At 46.0% G+C, this 16321-nt stretch overlaps 1 protein-coding gene across 1 annotated transcript in view; it reads right to left on the bottom strand.

Annotated features, from left to right (window-relative positions):
• The window catches only part of Susd5 (sushi domain containing 5), a 43052-nt gene that overhangs the window by 20597 nt on the left and 6134 nt on the right, over positions 1-16321 (bottom strand). Inside the window, exon 3 of the mRNA XM_028892992.2 lies at positions 12297-12415. Coding sequence (XP_028748825.1) covers positions 12297-12415 — 119 coding nt within the window. The remainder of the gene's footprint in view (positions 1-12296; positions 12416-16321) is intronic.

Raw genomic sequence — 16321 nt, 5'->3', positions numbered from 1 at the left:
CATCATGTCAAGTAATGGATATACAAATGATACAGAACTTTTCCAAAACAAAACACTGCAGAGTGAGCTCACCTACCCTGACCCCCTGTTCCCTGAGTACCACGTACACCCAGAACCAGGATCCCAGGGGCAACCTCATTTAACTCGTGGCCTGGCAGAATGCCTGACTGGAGGAGGCACACACACACAAAAAAAAAAGCTTGTTGAATGACTCAGTGTGGCACCAAATGCTACAGCTTGTATTTTTAAACTGCCAGACACCAAGACCCCTCTGCCTTGGATGACTCAGACACACAAGCCTAGGAGCAGTTCCTTTTGCCTTGTTAGGAAGAAGGAAGAAGGCTGTCATCAAGGAGCATACATCACATGGGCTGCAGTGGCGCACGCCTTTAATCCCAGCACTCGGGAGGCAGAGACAGGTGGATCTCTGTGAGTTCAAGGCCAGCCTGGTCTACAAAGAAAGTTCCAAGGCAGGGGCTACACAGAGAAACCCTGTCTTGAAAATCCAAAAATAAATAAATGAAATCAAATAAATGAGAGATGTAAAGGGAAAGGCTTCAAACAAGCCAGCAAAGGGAGGGGGCAAATACACATTCCTTCTCTCTACTCAAGTATAGATGTGATTTGACTAGCTGTTTGGAGTTCCTACGCTCATGGACTAACCCAATACTGTGAGCTAAAATAACTCCTTTCTCCCTCTCTGAGTTGCTTTTCATCAGGGTATATAATCACAGCCAAGAGAACTGAAAATAGACCAGTATGTGTTTTCTTTTGTAATTCCCTAAGGACAAAGGGCATTGAAGACCTCTTCATATGCTTGCTCGCTATCTGTCTATTTCTTTGTTGAGTTATTTGTTCAGGTCTTTTGTTCATTTTCTGTTTTTATTTGTTTTATTTTTATTTACTTTTTGGTTTTTTGACATGGTTTCTCTGTATAAAGTCCTGGTTGTCCTGGAACTTGATTTGTAGACCAGGCTGGCCTCAAACTCATTGAGATCCACCTGCCTCTGCCTTCCAAGTGCCAGGATTAAAGGTGTGGCCATCACTGCCTGGCTTTTCCACTTTTTAAACAAGTTGTTTGTTTATATTGTTGCTGAGTTTTGAGAGTTCTTTGTCTGCTTCACGTCTTCCGCAGACCTGTTCCCTAGCCTGTGCTTGTTCTCTCATTCTGTGGGTGCACCTGAGGGACAGAATTTAATCTAATAAACTCCAATTATCAATGGCATCTTTTCCAGACTGTCCCTTTGGTGCTCACTCCTCTATCCAAGGCCACCTTGGCTTTCTTCTATGCTGTCTCCCAGAGTTCATAGCATGTTGCTTTACACTTAGGACTGTGATCCGTGTTGTTGAGTTCATGTCTGTGAAGGGTTTAAGGTCAACTTCAGGATGTCCAGTTTTTCTGGTATCTAAGTTGGTAACCGTCTTTATTCCATCCTGTTTCTTTGTTCCTTTGTCGAAGACCGATTGCCTGACGATGTGAATCTAGTTTTGTCTCACTGACTGAGTTACTCTCCCATGAGCAACCTCTCTCTTGCTTACTAATAACTTTACAGGAGTCCTGAAGTCCAGCGGTGTCATGCCTCAGACTTTGTTGTTTAATATTGAATTGGCTGCTCTGAGTCCTTTAGTTATAGTATCTATAGCAATTGATTATATCCATAAAATAGCTTCAGGGCATTTTGATTATGGCATTGTGTCAAAAGAGATCAACCTGGGAAGACCCACTGTATTGACAATATCAAGGCTTACTGTTCACGTGGAACATTTTTCTTTATTTCCTCAGTGTTTTGTAGTTTGCCTCAGATTTAACATTAGTTTTAGATTTATATCTAAGTATTTCATTTGTGAGGTACTACTGCAGATGATATGTTTTGAAGTTCAAATCCCACTGTCCAGTGCTGTTATAGAGGGAAGTGGAGGATGAACTTTGTTTATTAACTTTGTATTCAAGTTTTATTTCTGTTGCTGTGATAAAATATTCTGACAGAAAGCAACTTAGGGGATGAAGGGTTTGTTCATCTTGTAATTCCAGGTTATAGTCTACTGCTGAGGGGAAGTCAGGACAGATAGAGAGAAAGCTTGCGCTGAAGCATGTCTTTATTCATCAGGATCCTGCCTAGGATGGTGCACCCACATGCGGGTCCCCACATCAATTAATTAAGACAATCTTCCACAGCCATGATGACAGACCCAATGGATCTCCACATGAGACTCTCCCGTGATTCTTGTTATTCAGTTGACAATCAATTGCTCTATATACTCATATTCATATCTGCTTTACTTTATTTCGACCTTTTGTCAATTGTTTTAGGTTTTTGGAGAGATGCTCAGTGATAAGGCACTTGCCTGCAGCCTGATGACCTGGGTCAATCCCCAGAAACGACTAGAATGTCATCCTCTGTCACACGTGCACCATGCAGGCACATGTCTTCCCGCTCAGCAAAAATAGAAAGTTAAACTTGTTTCTTTCTACTACACAGTCATTTTATGTGTGAGTGTGTGTGTGCGTGTGGTGTGTGCATGCTGTCTGCATGGAAATGTGTTCATGTGCTCAGATTGGACCTAGAGCAGGAATTGTGTCCTCTCATGCTTTCCCTTATAGCAGACTGTCTCTGAAAGCTGAAATTGCAGGCTGCTTGCCACTCCAGGTCATCAGTTCTACAACAGCATGTACGCTTTTGACTTATATGGTGAGATTGAAAGCTTCATGTTAGATAAATGTTCTTGTTAGAATCTGAATGTTTGTTGCATCAATGCCAGATTGACCTCGATTGTGATCTCCTGTCTGTTCTGAAGTGATGCGATTCCAGTCATGTCAACGTGCTGTATTCTACATCTTGTTAGATTGAATTTGCTAATGCTTCCTTGTCTGTGTTCATGGTTTTTGGTCTTTGGAGGTTGGTAATGGCCTCATGGAACAAATTAGGAAGTATTCCTTCTGATTTTAACTTCTGGAAAATTTTGTAGAGAATCAGCATAATTTCTTCCTTAAATGCTCAGGCTCATCTGTGCCTGATGCTCTCTGTTTCAGAGTTATTATTCATTCTGTTCTTTGAAAGAGGGGGGCTTTGTGAGATTGCTCCTGTCTTCTTAACAGTTTTGCTAGACTGTTCTTTCAACAAGCTAGTTCATTTCATCTGGGTTTTGAAAGCTGAGGGCACAGCTACTAAGATCTTTTTTTATATTTAATCATATGCATTTATGTGTGTCTGTGGGTGGGTTTGTGCACGTGAGTTCAGAGGACAGAAAAGGGTGTCAGAACCCCCGGAGCTGGAGTTCCAGGTGGTTGTAAGCCACCCAGCATGTGTGCTGGGGATCAAACTGGGTCCTGTGCAAAAGCATCAGGCTATCTTACTCACTGAGCCATTGCCCCAGCCCCTTTTATATTATTTTATGATTCATTTGATATCACATGATCTGTAGTGAGTCCCCTTTTTTCATTTTTCTTTCTTTCTTTTTTTGGAGGGGTAGGGTCAGGTGGGGATGTCTCATTGTGTAGCTTTAGTTGGCTTGGAACTTATTATGTTGACCTGGCTGGCCTCAAACTCCTAGAGACCTCTCTGCCTCTGTCTTCTGAGTGCTGGGATTAAAGGCAAGTGCCACCATCCCCGGATTTTTTTTTATTTATTTTAAAAATGTACTTATTTTATTATTTGTGTGTGGTGTGTACATGTGTGTGCACGTGTGTGTGTACACATGTGTGTGTGTGTACGCGCACACGCACATGCGTACGTACACAGGTGTGGGTGCCCATGGTGGCCAGAAGGGTGTCAGCTCCCCTGGATCTGGAGTTAGAGGTGGTCATGAGCCACCCAATACCATGTGGATGCTGGGAATCAGAATCTGGTCCTCCAAAAGATCAGAAAGTGCTCTTCACCAATGAGACATCTCTCCCGCCCTCCCTCTTCCATTTCTATAGGGTTTTTCCTTAGTCTGACTGCAGGTTTATCAATGCCATTTCAAAGCACTAACTTTGCGTTTTGTTGATTTTTCCCTTATCTTCCCATTTTCAATTTCATTGTGCTCTTCTATTTTGAGTGTCTTAGATTGATTTTAGATCTTCGTTCTCCCTGATATGAGCACTCAAAGCTATACATTTCTGTCTGACTACCGTCTAATAAATCTTAATAAATTGTATTTTATTCTCATTTAGTTAAAAAAAATCTCTTGAAAATTTTTCTTTGATTCATGTGCTAGAAGATTTTTAAAAATTTGTGTGTCTGTGCACATGTTTCTCTCTCTAGCATTTATTTTTGTTCTCTCTATTTAGGACGTCTATTTAGGACTAAAGAGTTGGCTCAGTGGTTAAGAGCACTGGCTGCTCTACCAGAGGACCCGGGTTCAATTCTCAGCATCCACATGGCAGCTCACAACTGTCTGTAATTCCAGTTCCAGCTTGACACCCTCATACATGCATACAGCCAGGCAAAACACCAATGCACACAAAATAAAAATAAATAAGTATTAAGAACATCTATTTAGGCCTAGAAAGATGGCTCAGGGTGCAAAGAGGCTTGCCACAAAGTCTGGAGGATCGAGTTCAATTCCTGGTACCCACAAAATAGGAGAAAACTGACTCCCACATGTTCTCTCAGCTCCACACTAGTGCTGTGGCACACACAAGTGCATGTGCACACACATAATAAACAAGCAAACAAATGAGAAAAAGTAAACTATTACCAATCTGCCAGCTCACTACATGTTTTGCTGTTATTTATCCTGGGGTGTAGCTTCTTAGATGTTCACACGAATGCATGCGTGTGTGTGCATTTGCATTTGTCATGTGTGCATGTGTAGAGTCTAGAGGCCTATGTCTTGTGTCCTCTTCCATTGCTCTCCCATCACTGTTTGAGACAAGGTTGCTCATGGAAGCTGGAGCTCACTTTTTTGCGAGATTGGCTAGCCCGTGAACCCCGGTTGTCTCAGCTCCCCGGCACAGGAATTCCAGACATGTTACAGACATTGCCATAACACTTGGCTTTTATGTGGGTGCTGGGGATCCAAACTAAGGTCTTCTTGCTTATGCAGCAAGCAACTTCACCCAGTGCCATTGGTGAGCTTTTTAAAAATGTGGAGTCTGGAGAACCAAATCAGATCCAAGCACTTTACCCATGATCCATCTCCCTGTCCCATATTTATTCATTTTATTTATTTACTAGGATAAATCTGTAGGACAGAGTGCCACATCAAAGTGAAGATGTCTTTTTTTTTTTTTCCAAAAGGAAAAAAATTTGAAGTTAGGATTTCCTCTTCTAATATTCCACCATCCTTTTTTGTTTGCTTGTTTGTTTGTTTTGTTTTTTAAGACAGGGTTTCTCTGTGTAACCCTGGCTGTCCTGGAACTCACTCTGTAAACCAAGCTGGCCTCAAACTCAGAGATTCACCTGCCTCTGCCCCCCGCCCCCCGAGTGCTGGGATTAAAGTCATGCGCCGCCACCACAGTCCGGCCCCATAATCCTCTCTTTTAGTGACCATGCAGTTAAGTCATCCAAGAAACATGTTGCTAAAAGAGAGATACCCTGGGCTGGTGAGGTGGCTCAGTGGGTAAAGACGCTGCCCTCACAGACCTGATTAGATTTTATTGTCAAATTGATTAACCTAGAGTCATCTGGGAAGAGGGAGCCTCGATTACCATGATCAGATTGGTCTGTGGGCATGTTTGTGAGAGATTGTCTTGATTGCTGTATAATGTGGGAGAACCTAGACCACCTTGGGCGGCACCATCCCTAGGCTGGTGGGTCTGGGCTGTATAAGAAAGCCAGCTACACACGAACCGGTCAGTGAGCCAATAAACAGCATTCCTCTCTGGTCTCTCTGCTCAGTTCCTGCTTGAGTTCCTGCCCTGACTTCCCTCAGGGATGGACTGTGACCTGGAAGTGTAAAGCCAAATCATTCCTTTCCTCCCCAAGTTACTGTTGGTCAGAATGTTTTAGCACAGTAGAAAAACACAACATTGAAATCCTAGACAAATCCAACACCTATGTTATTCTTGGCTTGTTAGTGTGTTTTCCTTTACTTTTTTCTTTGTTTGTTTGTTTGAGCTACTGGAAACGGAACCCAGGGCCTCACACAGGTGAGGCAAGCGTTCTACCATCAAGCTAAGCTCCCACCACCCTTAGCTTAATACGTAGACAAGGAGCTACTTGACTGTGGCCATACTGCATGCATGTACAATCCGTGCATTCTTAACCTTGCTCAAAGACTTTGAAAGAAAACCATGGGTAATTCATTAGTTAAACCTTGTTGCTGGGTGGTGGTGGCGCACGCCTTTAACCCCAGCACTCAGGAGGCAGAGGCAGATGAATCTCTATGAGTCTGAGACCAGCCTGGTCTACAGAGTGAGTTCCAGGACAGCCAGGGCTACACAAAAAACCTGTCTCTCAGGGCTGGAGAGATGGCTCAGGGGTTAAGAGCACTGGCTGCTCTTCCAGAGGTCCTGAGTTCAATTCCCAGCAACCACATGGTGGCTCACAACCATCTGTAATGAGATCTGGTGCCCTCTTCTGGCCTGCAGTCATACATGCCGTATACACAATAAATAAATAAATAAATAAATAAATAAATAATAAATAAATAGATCTTTAAAAAAAACTGTCTCAAAAAACAAAAACCAAACAAATTGTGTAGCGTTAGAGTGAAGAAGCCAGGCTATTATTACTCTCTATATGTAGAGTTCTTGTTGAGCCTGACACGATAACGGTTCCCACCTTAGCTTGAGTGTATCCCTGTGTCAGGCAGGGCTAAGTGATTTACTTCTTTAGCTCATCTGTCTATGGCTAATTCTGTACCAGGAATTATAACATTCTTCTCACAGCATAGGACAGAGCCAGGATTAGAAACCAGGAAATAGAAGTCGAGGGTCCACGGGTCTGGTCCCCAGTGTTGAATTTATCCCCAGCTTTTTCATCAGAATGAACTGAAGTTTAGCACGGACTTGCCTTTTGTCACAGACATGGGTCTCCATGTGGGAAGCCAGTTCAGGGCCTCCTGCTCATCTACATCCCCCTCCAGCAACTAGAACAACCACAAGATACTCAAAAACCACATCCTAGCCAAGAGTCTGGCAACGGCTTCCCATTTCCCCCTTCAAATCCAATCCAGTTTTCTTCCCCTGCAGATAACTCTTCTCAGTGTTCCCATCTTTATCTCGGATTGCCCTCCTTCTGGGGACAATCCCCAGATGCACCAAGATCTTCCTTGCTGCTCTTCAACATGGCTACCCATCTTGGAGTCTTCTAAGCTAGGGTTTTCAATGAGTTGTAACCTCTCTGGGGGGTGGGGTGGGGTGGGGTGAGGGTGGAACAGCCTTTCTTTCTTTCTTTCTCTCTTTCTTTCTTTCTTTCTTTCTCTCTCTCTCTCTCTCCCCCTCCCTCCCTCCCTCCCTCCCTTCCTTTCTTTCTTTCTTTCTTCTTTCTTTTTTTTTTTTTTGAGACAAGGTTTCTCTGTGTAGCCTGGTTCTCCTGGAACTCACTCTGTAGACCAGGCTGGCCACAAACTCAGAGATCCACCTGCCTCTGCCTCCCAAGTGCTGGGATTAAAGGTGTTTGTCACCACACCTTGCCAGCTGAACAATCCTTTTACAGAGGTCACCTAAGACCATCAGAAAACACAGATATTTACATCATGAAGTATTTACAGTTATGAAGTAGCAATGAAGATCGTTTTGTGGTTTTTGGGAGGTCACCACAACATGAGGAACTGTGTTAAAAGGAATGCGGCATCCACAAAGGCCAGAAGACTAAACAATCCACAAGAGATGGGGCACAGTGCATGGAGACCCTTGATTTGGTGAGGGGCAAGAGTTGGGAAGACTCACCTGTATGTCACTTGCTTCTGTAACATGGCATCACTAGACTTAAATTTGAGCATGGAACACTCAAAATCAGAGGAGGACCAGCCCTGACCACGGACTCTGGCCTCTAAACACCCATGTAGACAGAGGTTAAAGGCTAGACAGACAGGGCTAGAGAGATGGTTCAGTCGGGAATTCTCCCAAAGCCGTTCCTGAGGCAGGGGGACTCCTCTAGGCAGACCGGAGGACTGGGAACAGTGAGCACCCGGCTCTTCTTGAAGGCATAATGGAACTGTCCATGCCTGTACTCTAGGGGAAGTAAAGGTGACAGTAGCTATAAAGTAGGGAGGTGAGGCCAGCTCTGTCTCGGGGGCTGGAAGCCACCAACCCCACTGAGACGCTGTCAAAGCAGAGTGGGGAAAATCCTAGCGGAAGAGGCATCAGCATCCCGTCGGCTAAAAATAACTGCACTTACTAGTTTACGTGAGATACCACGGGACTGGAAATGGACTGTCTGAAACAAAAACACCAGACGCGTCTCCGCTGGTGGTGAGCTCTGCTTTAAAGAAGCGCAGGAGCGGCTGTGTGCACGTGAGCCGGGCCCCATCTTCCCTCTGGGCTCTTTAGCAATGCCTGTCTGCCAGTTTTGAAGTCAGCACTCTTCATCGTGGTGACATGGCCATGGTGTGCCGCTCAGAGAGAGGGTCGGAAGAGCGCATGCTGCTGAGGCACTGAGTTGAGCCTCCCTATGCACGGGTAGGAGCCTTCGACCTTCTGAGCTGGGCCGACCCTCCCCTCCCGCGCCGCAGGTCCTCTCAGCTGAGCCTCTCTGCTTTCAGGTTCTCTTATTCTGTCTGTCTGTCCTAACAAACCCCAGGAGGGCTCAGATGAGCAGCTTGAGAGTACATAGAACTCTCCGGCCAGCCTGTTTGCTTTAGCCAAGGAGGTGGGCCTTCCCTCAGTAACCTGCCCCCCCTTGTCACTCTGTAATCATCCATCAAGTCCCTTCACGGGGAAGGGCAGCCGCTCCACCGGGGAACCTGGAGGGCTGTGAGGAATGGTTTACACGGTCCATCTCAGGCAGGACAGCAGGACAGCAGGACACAGGGACAGCTGTGTGAGCACCAGGGATGCAGCTTTCCTCAGTGGATACTCACGGTGAGGTGAGCTTTCTACACTGCAGTTGCTCTTGAGTCAGTCAAGGGTAACCCCAGGAAACTCGCCACCAAGCTCAACTTGAATGGAGTCATTTCTTATCCTGTCATTGGTGTCCTAGCTGAGGTAAGGTGTTGGTTCACATCTCACTAGGAAAATCTTACAGTGTGTGGGAGGGCACACACACACACACACACACACACACACACACACACGCACACACACAGGCATATGCACACACAGGCACACGTACACACAAGCACACAAAGGCACACGCATACACAGGCACACGCACACACACAAGCACAGACACACATACAGGTACACACACACAGGCGCGCGCGCGCACACACACACACACACAAACAGGTGTACACACAGGCACACACACACACAGAGGCACACACAGGCATATGCACACACAAGCACACGTACACACAAGCACAGGCACACACACATGCACACACACACAATTCTCTAATCCGTTTGAGAGTAGGTTGTAGACATGATACCCTTCACCCATCAGAGACTTTACTGTGCATTTCCTAGAAACAAGGATGTTCTCTTACCACAGTAGCAGTAATTATCAAAACTGATATCAAATTGTTCAATTCACAACCCATATTCAAATGGCGTCAAATAGAGCTGTTTTTTGCTACCCAGGAAACAATCTGGGATTGGATTTCATTATCAAGTCTCTTATCCCATTTTAATCTTGGACAGTTGCTTAACTTTTCTGTTTTCTGATTTTCTGCAGCTTAATTTATTTTAGTGTGGTGTGGGGGGCGGGTGTGGTACCATGTGGGGGGAGTGTCTGTGTGTCTGTGTGTGAGGGGGTACTGTGCAGGGGGGGGGGGGTGTCTATTTGTGTGGTGTATGTGTGGTGGGTGTCTGTGTGTGTGAGGGGGTGTCTGTGTGGTGCTGTGGGGGGAAGTGTCTGTGTGTGTGATGTATGTGTGTGGGGTATCTGTGTGTGTGAGCGGGGGTCTGTGTCTGTGTGGTGCTGTGGGGGGGAGTGTCTGTGTGTGTGATGTATGTGTATGTGTATGTGTGGTGCTGTGTGGAGGTGAGTGTCTGTGTGTGGTGTATGTATGTGTGTGGGGGGAATGAGTGTGTGTGTGTGTGATATATGTGTGGGGGTGTATCTGTGTGTCTCAGTGTATCTCTGTGTGTGTGCAAGTGTGCATGCCTGAGCACACTTGTGTGGAGGCCGAGGGAGGATGTTCAGGTGCTATCACTGTCTCCTGCTCCCTTCAGACAGGGTTTCCCTTTGAAGTTCACCGTTCCAGCTGGCATGGCGGCTCTGGAGCTCCCCAGGAGCAAGGCTACCTCCAAACCACGAACAGGCTAGAGATTTGTAAATGAGCCTAGCCAGGACTAGCACAAGAGCCACAAAAATTGTGGGGCTACCAAGCTGTCATTTCAAGTCACTCTGCTTTGGGGTGGCACATTATGTCACAAAAGTTAAAGAGGGCCTGTTCCCTTGAGATCACTAGAGGACAAGGTTCTGGTTCCATTGTCTTTCCCTCAGGGGCCCGACACTGCCAAGGTTTGGGATGCAAAGGGTCATTTGAATTTACTTACATGGCTGTTAAAAAGAGAAAGGAGAGAGGGAGAGGGAGAGAGAGATTGATTGATTGATTGATTGATTGATTTTGCTCTCTCTAGATGTTTGCAAACACAAGGCCACATCTCTCGGTTATGTGATTGGGCTGACAGAGAGACAGATGGCTATGATGGTCTTCCATATAACCCAGCAAATGCAGGCAGAGAGCTCATACTGGAAGATGGGCTTGTCACGGGTGACTGTGTGTGAGTGTTTTGCATGCATGTACGTATATGCACCATATGTGTTCCCAGTATCTTCAAATGTCAGAAAAGGGTATCTGGTTCCCTGGGACCAGTGTTACAGACAGTCATGAGCCTCCATATGGGTGCTGGGAATTAAACCTGAGTCCTCTGCAAGAGCAATAAGTGCTCTTAACCTCTGAGCCAATTCTCTAGCTCAGAAAAAGGATTATTTTTAAGTATGCCCTTGACTAGGAAGAGAGACTGAAGTGTAAGCTGTGACTATCAGGATCTATAGTGGACAAGGACAAGGCTCTGTTCTTGTTTGTTTGTTTGTTTTGAGGCAGGGTTTCTCTGTGTGGCCCTGGATGTCCTGGAACTTACTCTATAGTCCACCTGCCTCTGCCTCCCTAGTACTGGGATTAAAGGCATGAGCCATCACCATCCAGCCCAGGGCTCTGGTTCCCTAGAGACCTGGATCTTTCCAGGCACAAGCTCCTGGTGGGCACCTGCACCTCTTTGTGAGATGGTAGGACTTGTACCAGTGCAAACAAAAACCCATTAGTCAACATTTTCTGACACACCCCTTGACCAATGATGGACAGCTATAGTGGTATATCTACCCCAGCCCCGACCCCAGTCAGGAAAACCATGATTATGTACTGTGAGGATTAATCTTCTTATCAACTTAACTGGACTTAGAACCACATAGGAGACAGCTCCAGGTGTGTCTGTGAAGGTGACTGACTGAGGAAGCAAGACATGTCCTCAGTGTCATCCTATAACCTCTGGGAAGAGAAGAGTCTGAGGGACAGCAGCATTTGTTCCTCTCTGCTTCCCAGATGTGAACATACTGCCCACAGTGGTCTGAAGCTCTTGTAGCAAGATGGAATCTACCCTCAAACTGTGAACCAAAGTAAAGACCTACTTCCTTATATCATCTGTTGTCATAGCAATGAGACAGTAACCATACATGCACACCATCTCCAGAGGTTCTCGATACATGCACACATCTCCAGAGGTTCTTGATACATACTGCTCAGAATTATAATACAATCAGAGGTTCTTGATACATGCACACCATCTCCAGAGGTTCTTGATACATACACACCGTGCCAGGGATTCTCTGAGACAATGCCTCCCACCACACCTCTCTGAACTTTCTTACTATTGTATCATTGCTTGGCCACATTCACTTTGCTATCCAGGCTCTCACAGCTTTATCTGCTTTCCTAATTAGACTCCTTCTAAATAGCTTTCACTGTTTTTAATACTTGTTTTTTTTTTTAAATTATGTGTGTGCACATGTGATTGCCAGTGCCCACAAAGTCCAGAAGTATTGGAGTCCCTGGAGTTAGAGTTACAGGCAGTTGTAAGCCACCCAACATAAGTGCTGGGAACCGAAGGTCCTTTGGAAGAGTAGTAAGTGATCTTAGCGTCCGAACCATCCCTCCATCCACCCTGGGAAGACTCAATAAAGTATGTGCAGTGTGTCACCTCAGTGTGTTCGTCTAGACAGCAGCTACCCCTCACGCCCTCCAGGACTCTTACAAAGACTGACCTTCATCCTTAATACAAAGGGCATTGTACTTGGCACCAGGAACTGGGCGGCTGTCAATCCTCACATCAACGGCTCTGGCGATTTGCTGTTCATCGCTGCCTTTGCTGCACACAGTTGTCCTGAAACAGACAAAGGTGGACCCTGGGTGAGGAGAATGTCTTGGGGCTGAAAGGAATCCTTTTCTGCTATCAGCTCTGAGTCAGCAGAGATTTGGGTGATTCGTGACCTTTGGATGGAAGCATCCACAAGAAACATTCTCCGCAGACAAAGGTCACATTTTGGAAGATAGGTGATCCTGGGGTAACTCGCAGGCATCAGCTCAATGTTCAGAGGCAACACTTTTCTGATCCCTTCTACGGTCTTTTTCTTCACTATGAAAAAATTCATCAAATGAATCACTTGAGTTTATTTTCACATTCTCTGTGTTTACTTTGTGTACATGTGTGTATGAGGATCAGAGGATCTTCTACCATGCAGGCCCCAGGTTCTGAACTTAGGTCCTCAGGTTTGGCAGTAGGCACCTTTACCTGCTGAACCGTCTCTCCAGCCCTCGTTTGAGTTTTTAAAGGTTTAATACATGGGCTGGAGAGAAGGGCCAGCGGTTGAATGCTTGCTCTTGCAGAGGACCTGGGTTTGGTTCCCAGCACCTCGATATGGTAGCTCACACCTCCCATAACTCCGGTTTCAGGAGATTCTAAAAGACTAAAAAATCCACTAAAATTATGTAAGATTCTTTTATTTGCAAAGAAGAACCTAAATCAAGTAAATTTGTCACTCCAGGTCAGCAATTGCAACCAAAACACTTAAAAATTAGCAGATTATTTGAGAACAGAAGGCATGAAATGACATGTATCTTGCATAATGGCACACAACTGTAGTGCCAGCTACTTGGGAAGCTGAGGCAGGAGGATTACTTGAAATAAAGACTTTGAGAGCAGCTTGGGCAACATAGTACTCCCCACTACCACCTAAAAGACAGGTGGCACCCCAGTGGTGAGGCAGTGTGGGGACATTGCCCACCGTGCCCTGAACGTTAAAAGCTTGGTTTGTACAAAGCACCCTGGCACCATGATGACCAGGGCATCTTCCACAGAAAAATATCTGACTTTCCCAGACTGGATGCCACAGCCCAACAGCTTCCTTAGTGAGACATTTCAGAGGCGTGGTGGCATTCTCTAAGCACTGGCCTTCTGGTTGGGAGTGAGGTTGGGTGGGAGATGTCTTAGGCAAGGGACACGAGGTAAAGGTTCTGTAAATGGCATGCTTCACTCCCATCCTCCCTGGGCATGTCTTCAAGAGCCAGCTGTGAGCAACCTTCACCACGTGACTCGTGAGGGAACCACTCCTTATTGTCAGGCAGTCCACATCTCAGCAAGGAGAAGGCAGTCCTTGTCATAAAGCGCATCCCCATTATAGCTGACAATGTCACACTGAGCTAAGGAACCAATGTGCCTCCTTGGGACCAGTGTCCACAGACTCATGGTCAGTGGCCGCCATCTTCCCTGGCAAGTTCTGGAATGTCCTAGAATACTTGCTCTCTAAGTGGGCAGGGTGGATTTCTATGTGACATTCTTGGGTGAGAGCTCCTTTTCAGGGGGAGCTTTCTTGTAAGGGCTTTTTTCTAGGGTGTGCTGAGAAAGCTTACAGGTTGTTCTGAAGGTTCAGCTTTTTCTGAGGAGGCTTCATCTGAGGGGACTTTTTTCTGAGGGAGCTTCTCCTGGGAGCCTTTATTCTGGAGCCAGGTTGGGTGGCTCTTAGTCTTTGGAAGGACACCTTGAGCTCGCCTGGCCCACTTCAGCTTCAACAGATTCCCTAGAGTAGCAAGGCTTAGCCAAGACACCGCTGCTCTCCTGAGCAGGCCCTTACTTCTGACTCCATGCTGGAGGCACAGCTGTCTTCTTGGGAAGGGAGAGGTCTTCCAAGGGATACCTGCTCTTGGGGTTTCCCGTCCTTTGGAAGCTCTGAGTGCCACTGAGGCACCTCACTAGGTGGTGGTTCTTTTTATTCAGAAAGTCTCTCTGAGAACCATTGCTCCTTGACAAGGGCTCCAAGCTTGGCATCTCCTTCTAAAGCCTTTGACGGGAGGGAGATTCCCTAAAGCCCAGATTCTGCAGTGCAGAAGACATGAGGACTACTGGGAGGAGAGATGGGAGGAGTGGCCTCTGGGTGGGAGGAGGAGGGTGGCCTGTGGGTGGGAGGGGGGGAACTCCTTTTGCTGGGTCACCTTGTCCAGCATGTCTCAGAGGTCTGTAGAAATCTATGGTGAAGAATGGGATCCTGGTGCCTGTGCTCATGAGCCTGGGGGGAAACTGAGGTAAGACAGAAACTGAGGTAGGACTTAAGGAAGAACAACAGAGCTATCAGCCAGACAGAGGGAAATGAGCCAAATGGTACCAACAGAAGCCAAACTACCATTAGAAGGGGGTGGTCCGGTGTTCTTAGGAAGGTCGCTCAGATCCTCCAGGCCTTAGACAGATGTGTAAGATGGAGGTCCTGGGACTGGGGGTGTGGCTCAGTGATATGATGTGTGCCTGGCATGTGTGGGGGTTGGGGAGGGGGCCACTGAGTCTCCATAGTCTGTCTGGGAAGGGAACACCTGAGAAGACAGTGGGTATGCCCTCTCTAGTACCCAGGCATCTGTAGAGAAACACAAAACCAGTGTCCCTCAGTGGGCAGTCTATGCACAGACCCTCTGTGTGGGTGCTGGAAGAGCAATCGCCTCTGACATGAAACTTCTCAGCCACCAAACCACCTCCCCAGACCCTCTTTCTTTTTCCTTTTAGAATTCTAATTGCATGTAGCTTCATCACCTTTCCCATTTTCTCTCTCTTTTTTTTATCCTTTCTTTTTTTATTTACTCAGCATATTTCCCTCTGAAATAGCTTCCAGCTTACTAATTCTCTCTTTGGCTCTTTTCAATCAGCTGTTAGATCCAGTATTAGATTCTTAATTTTAGTTACTATCATTTTTCATTTCTAAAGTATTTTTATTTGGCTATTTTTATAGTTTCTCATGCTGTTAAAAATTCTCCTTGTCTTTTATATCTTTGAAAATTTTAAGGATTGTCATCTTTTTTAAAATTATTTTTTATTTTATGTGTATGGATGTTTTGCCTGCATGTATATCTGTGCACTATGAGTGTGCCTGGTACCTGAGGAGGTCAGAAGAGGGCGTTAGATCCCCTGGAACTGATGCAACAGATGGTGGTGAGCTGCCACGTGCATGCTGGGAATCAAACCCGGGTCCTATAGAAAAGTGGCCAGTGCTCCTAATAACTGTGCTGTTTCTCCAGCCTCAGGATTGTCGTCTGAAAGTCAGTATCTTCCAGTGCTGAGACATAGAATTTCCTTTCGCTGGCGTGTCTCCTGAATTTGACTCATTGTTAATGGTGTGACTGGTTATTTTATATTGTGTGAGAAACACTATGCTAACAAAAATTATTTGTTGAAATAAGTCAAGGACTAGGGTAGAATTATCTTCCTTAAAAGTCAATTTTTATGGATTCTTGCAGACATCTGGAGGCCTGAAATTCTGTTATCATCTTTGAAACCTAAGGAGCAGGTGCAAACACTGTTGGACCATTTTCTGCAGTTAATCACAAGACTTACGTCTCTAAAGCACCCCATGGATTAGGCCCTCAGCACACAGTGGGGATGACTGTCTGCTCTATAGGACCTAGAGCCTGAGCTGGGATGCCTCAGGTGATGAAAAGTCAACAGCTGGGGGCTGGAAGCACCTGGAAGCATCTCCATTCACATTCCTGGCCGTTGACATTGGCTATTTATTGGTGAGGACACTGGTCAGGCCTTCCTGCAAGGTCCCTGCACCAGGCCCTACCTAGCCTTTGTCAGAGCACAGCCGTCTCGTTTCTATTTGTTACTTTTGAATGGCTATGAGCACAGCACCTGAGAGAGAGCACTCCACGGAGGAGCACTTCATTCTGCCTCATGATTTCAGAGGTTTCAGTCCACACAGCTGGAGTGGTATGGGAGAGGGAACCACCCAGTCTGTGGGGCTAGCGGCTA

Source organism: Peromyscus leucopus, chromosome 7 (genome assembly GCF_004664715.2).
Source record: "Peromyscus leucopus breed LL Stock chromosome 7, UCI_PerLeu_2.1, whole genome shotgun sequence".
In the NCBI taxonomy this organism is placed as follows: domain Eukaryota; kingdom Metazoa; phylum Chordata; class Mammalia; order Rodentia; family Cricetidae; genus Peromyscus; species Peromyscus leucopus.
The sequence above is the reverse complement of the archived record's forward strand: the minus strand, read 5'-3'. Positions and strand labels throughout refer to the sequence as shown.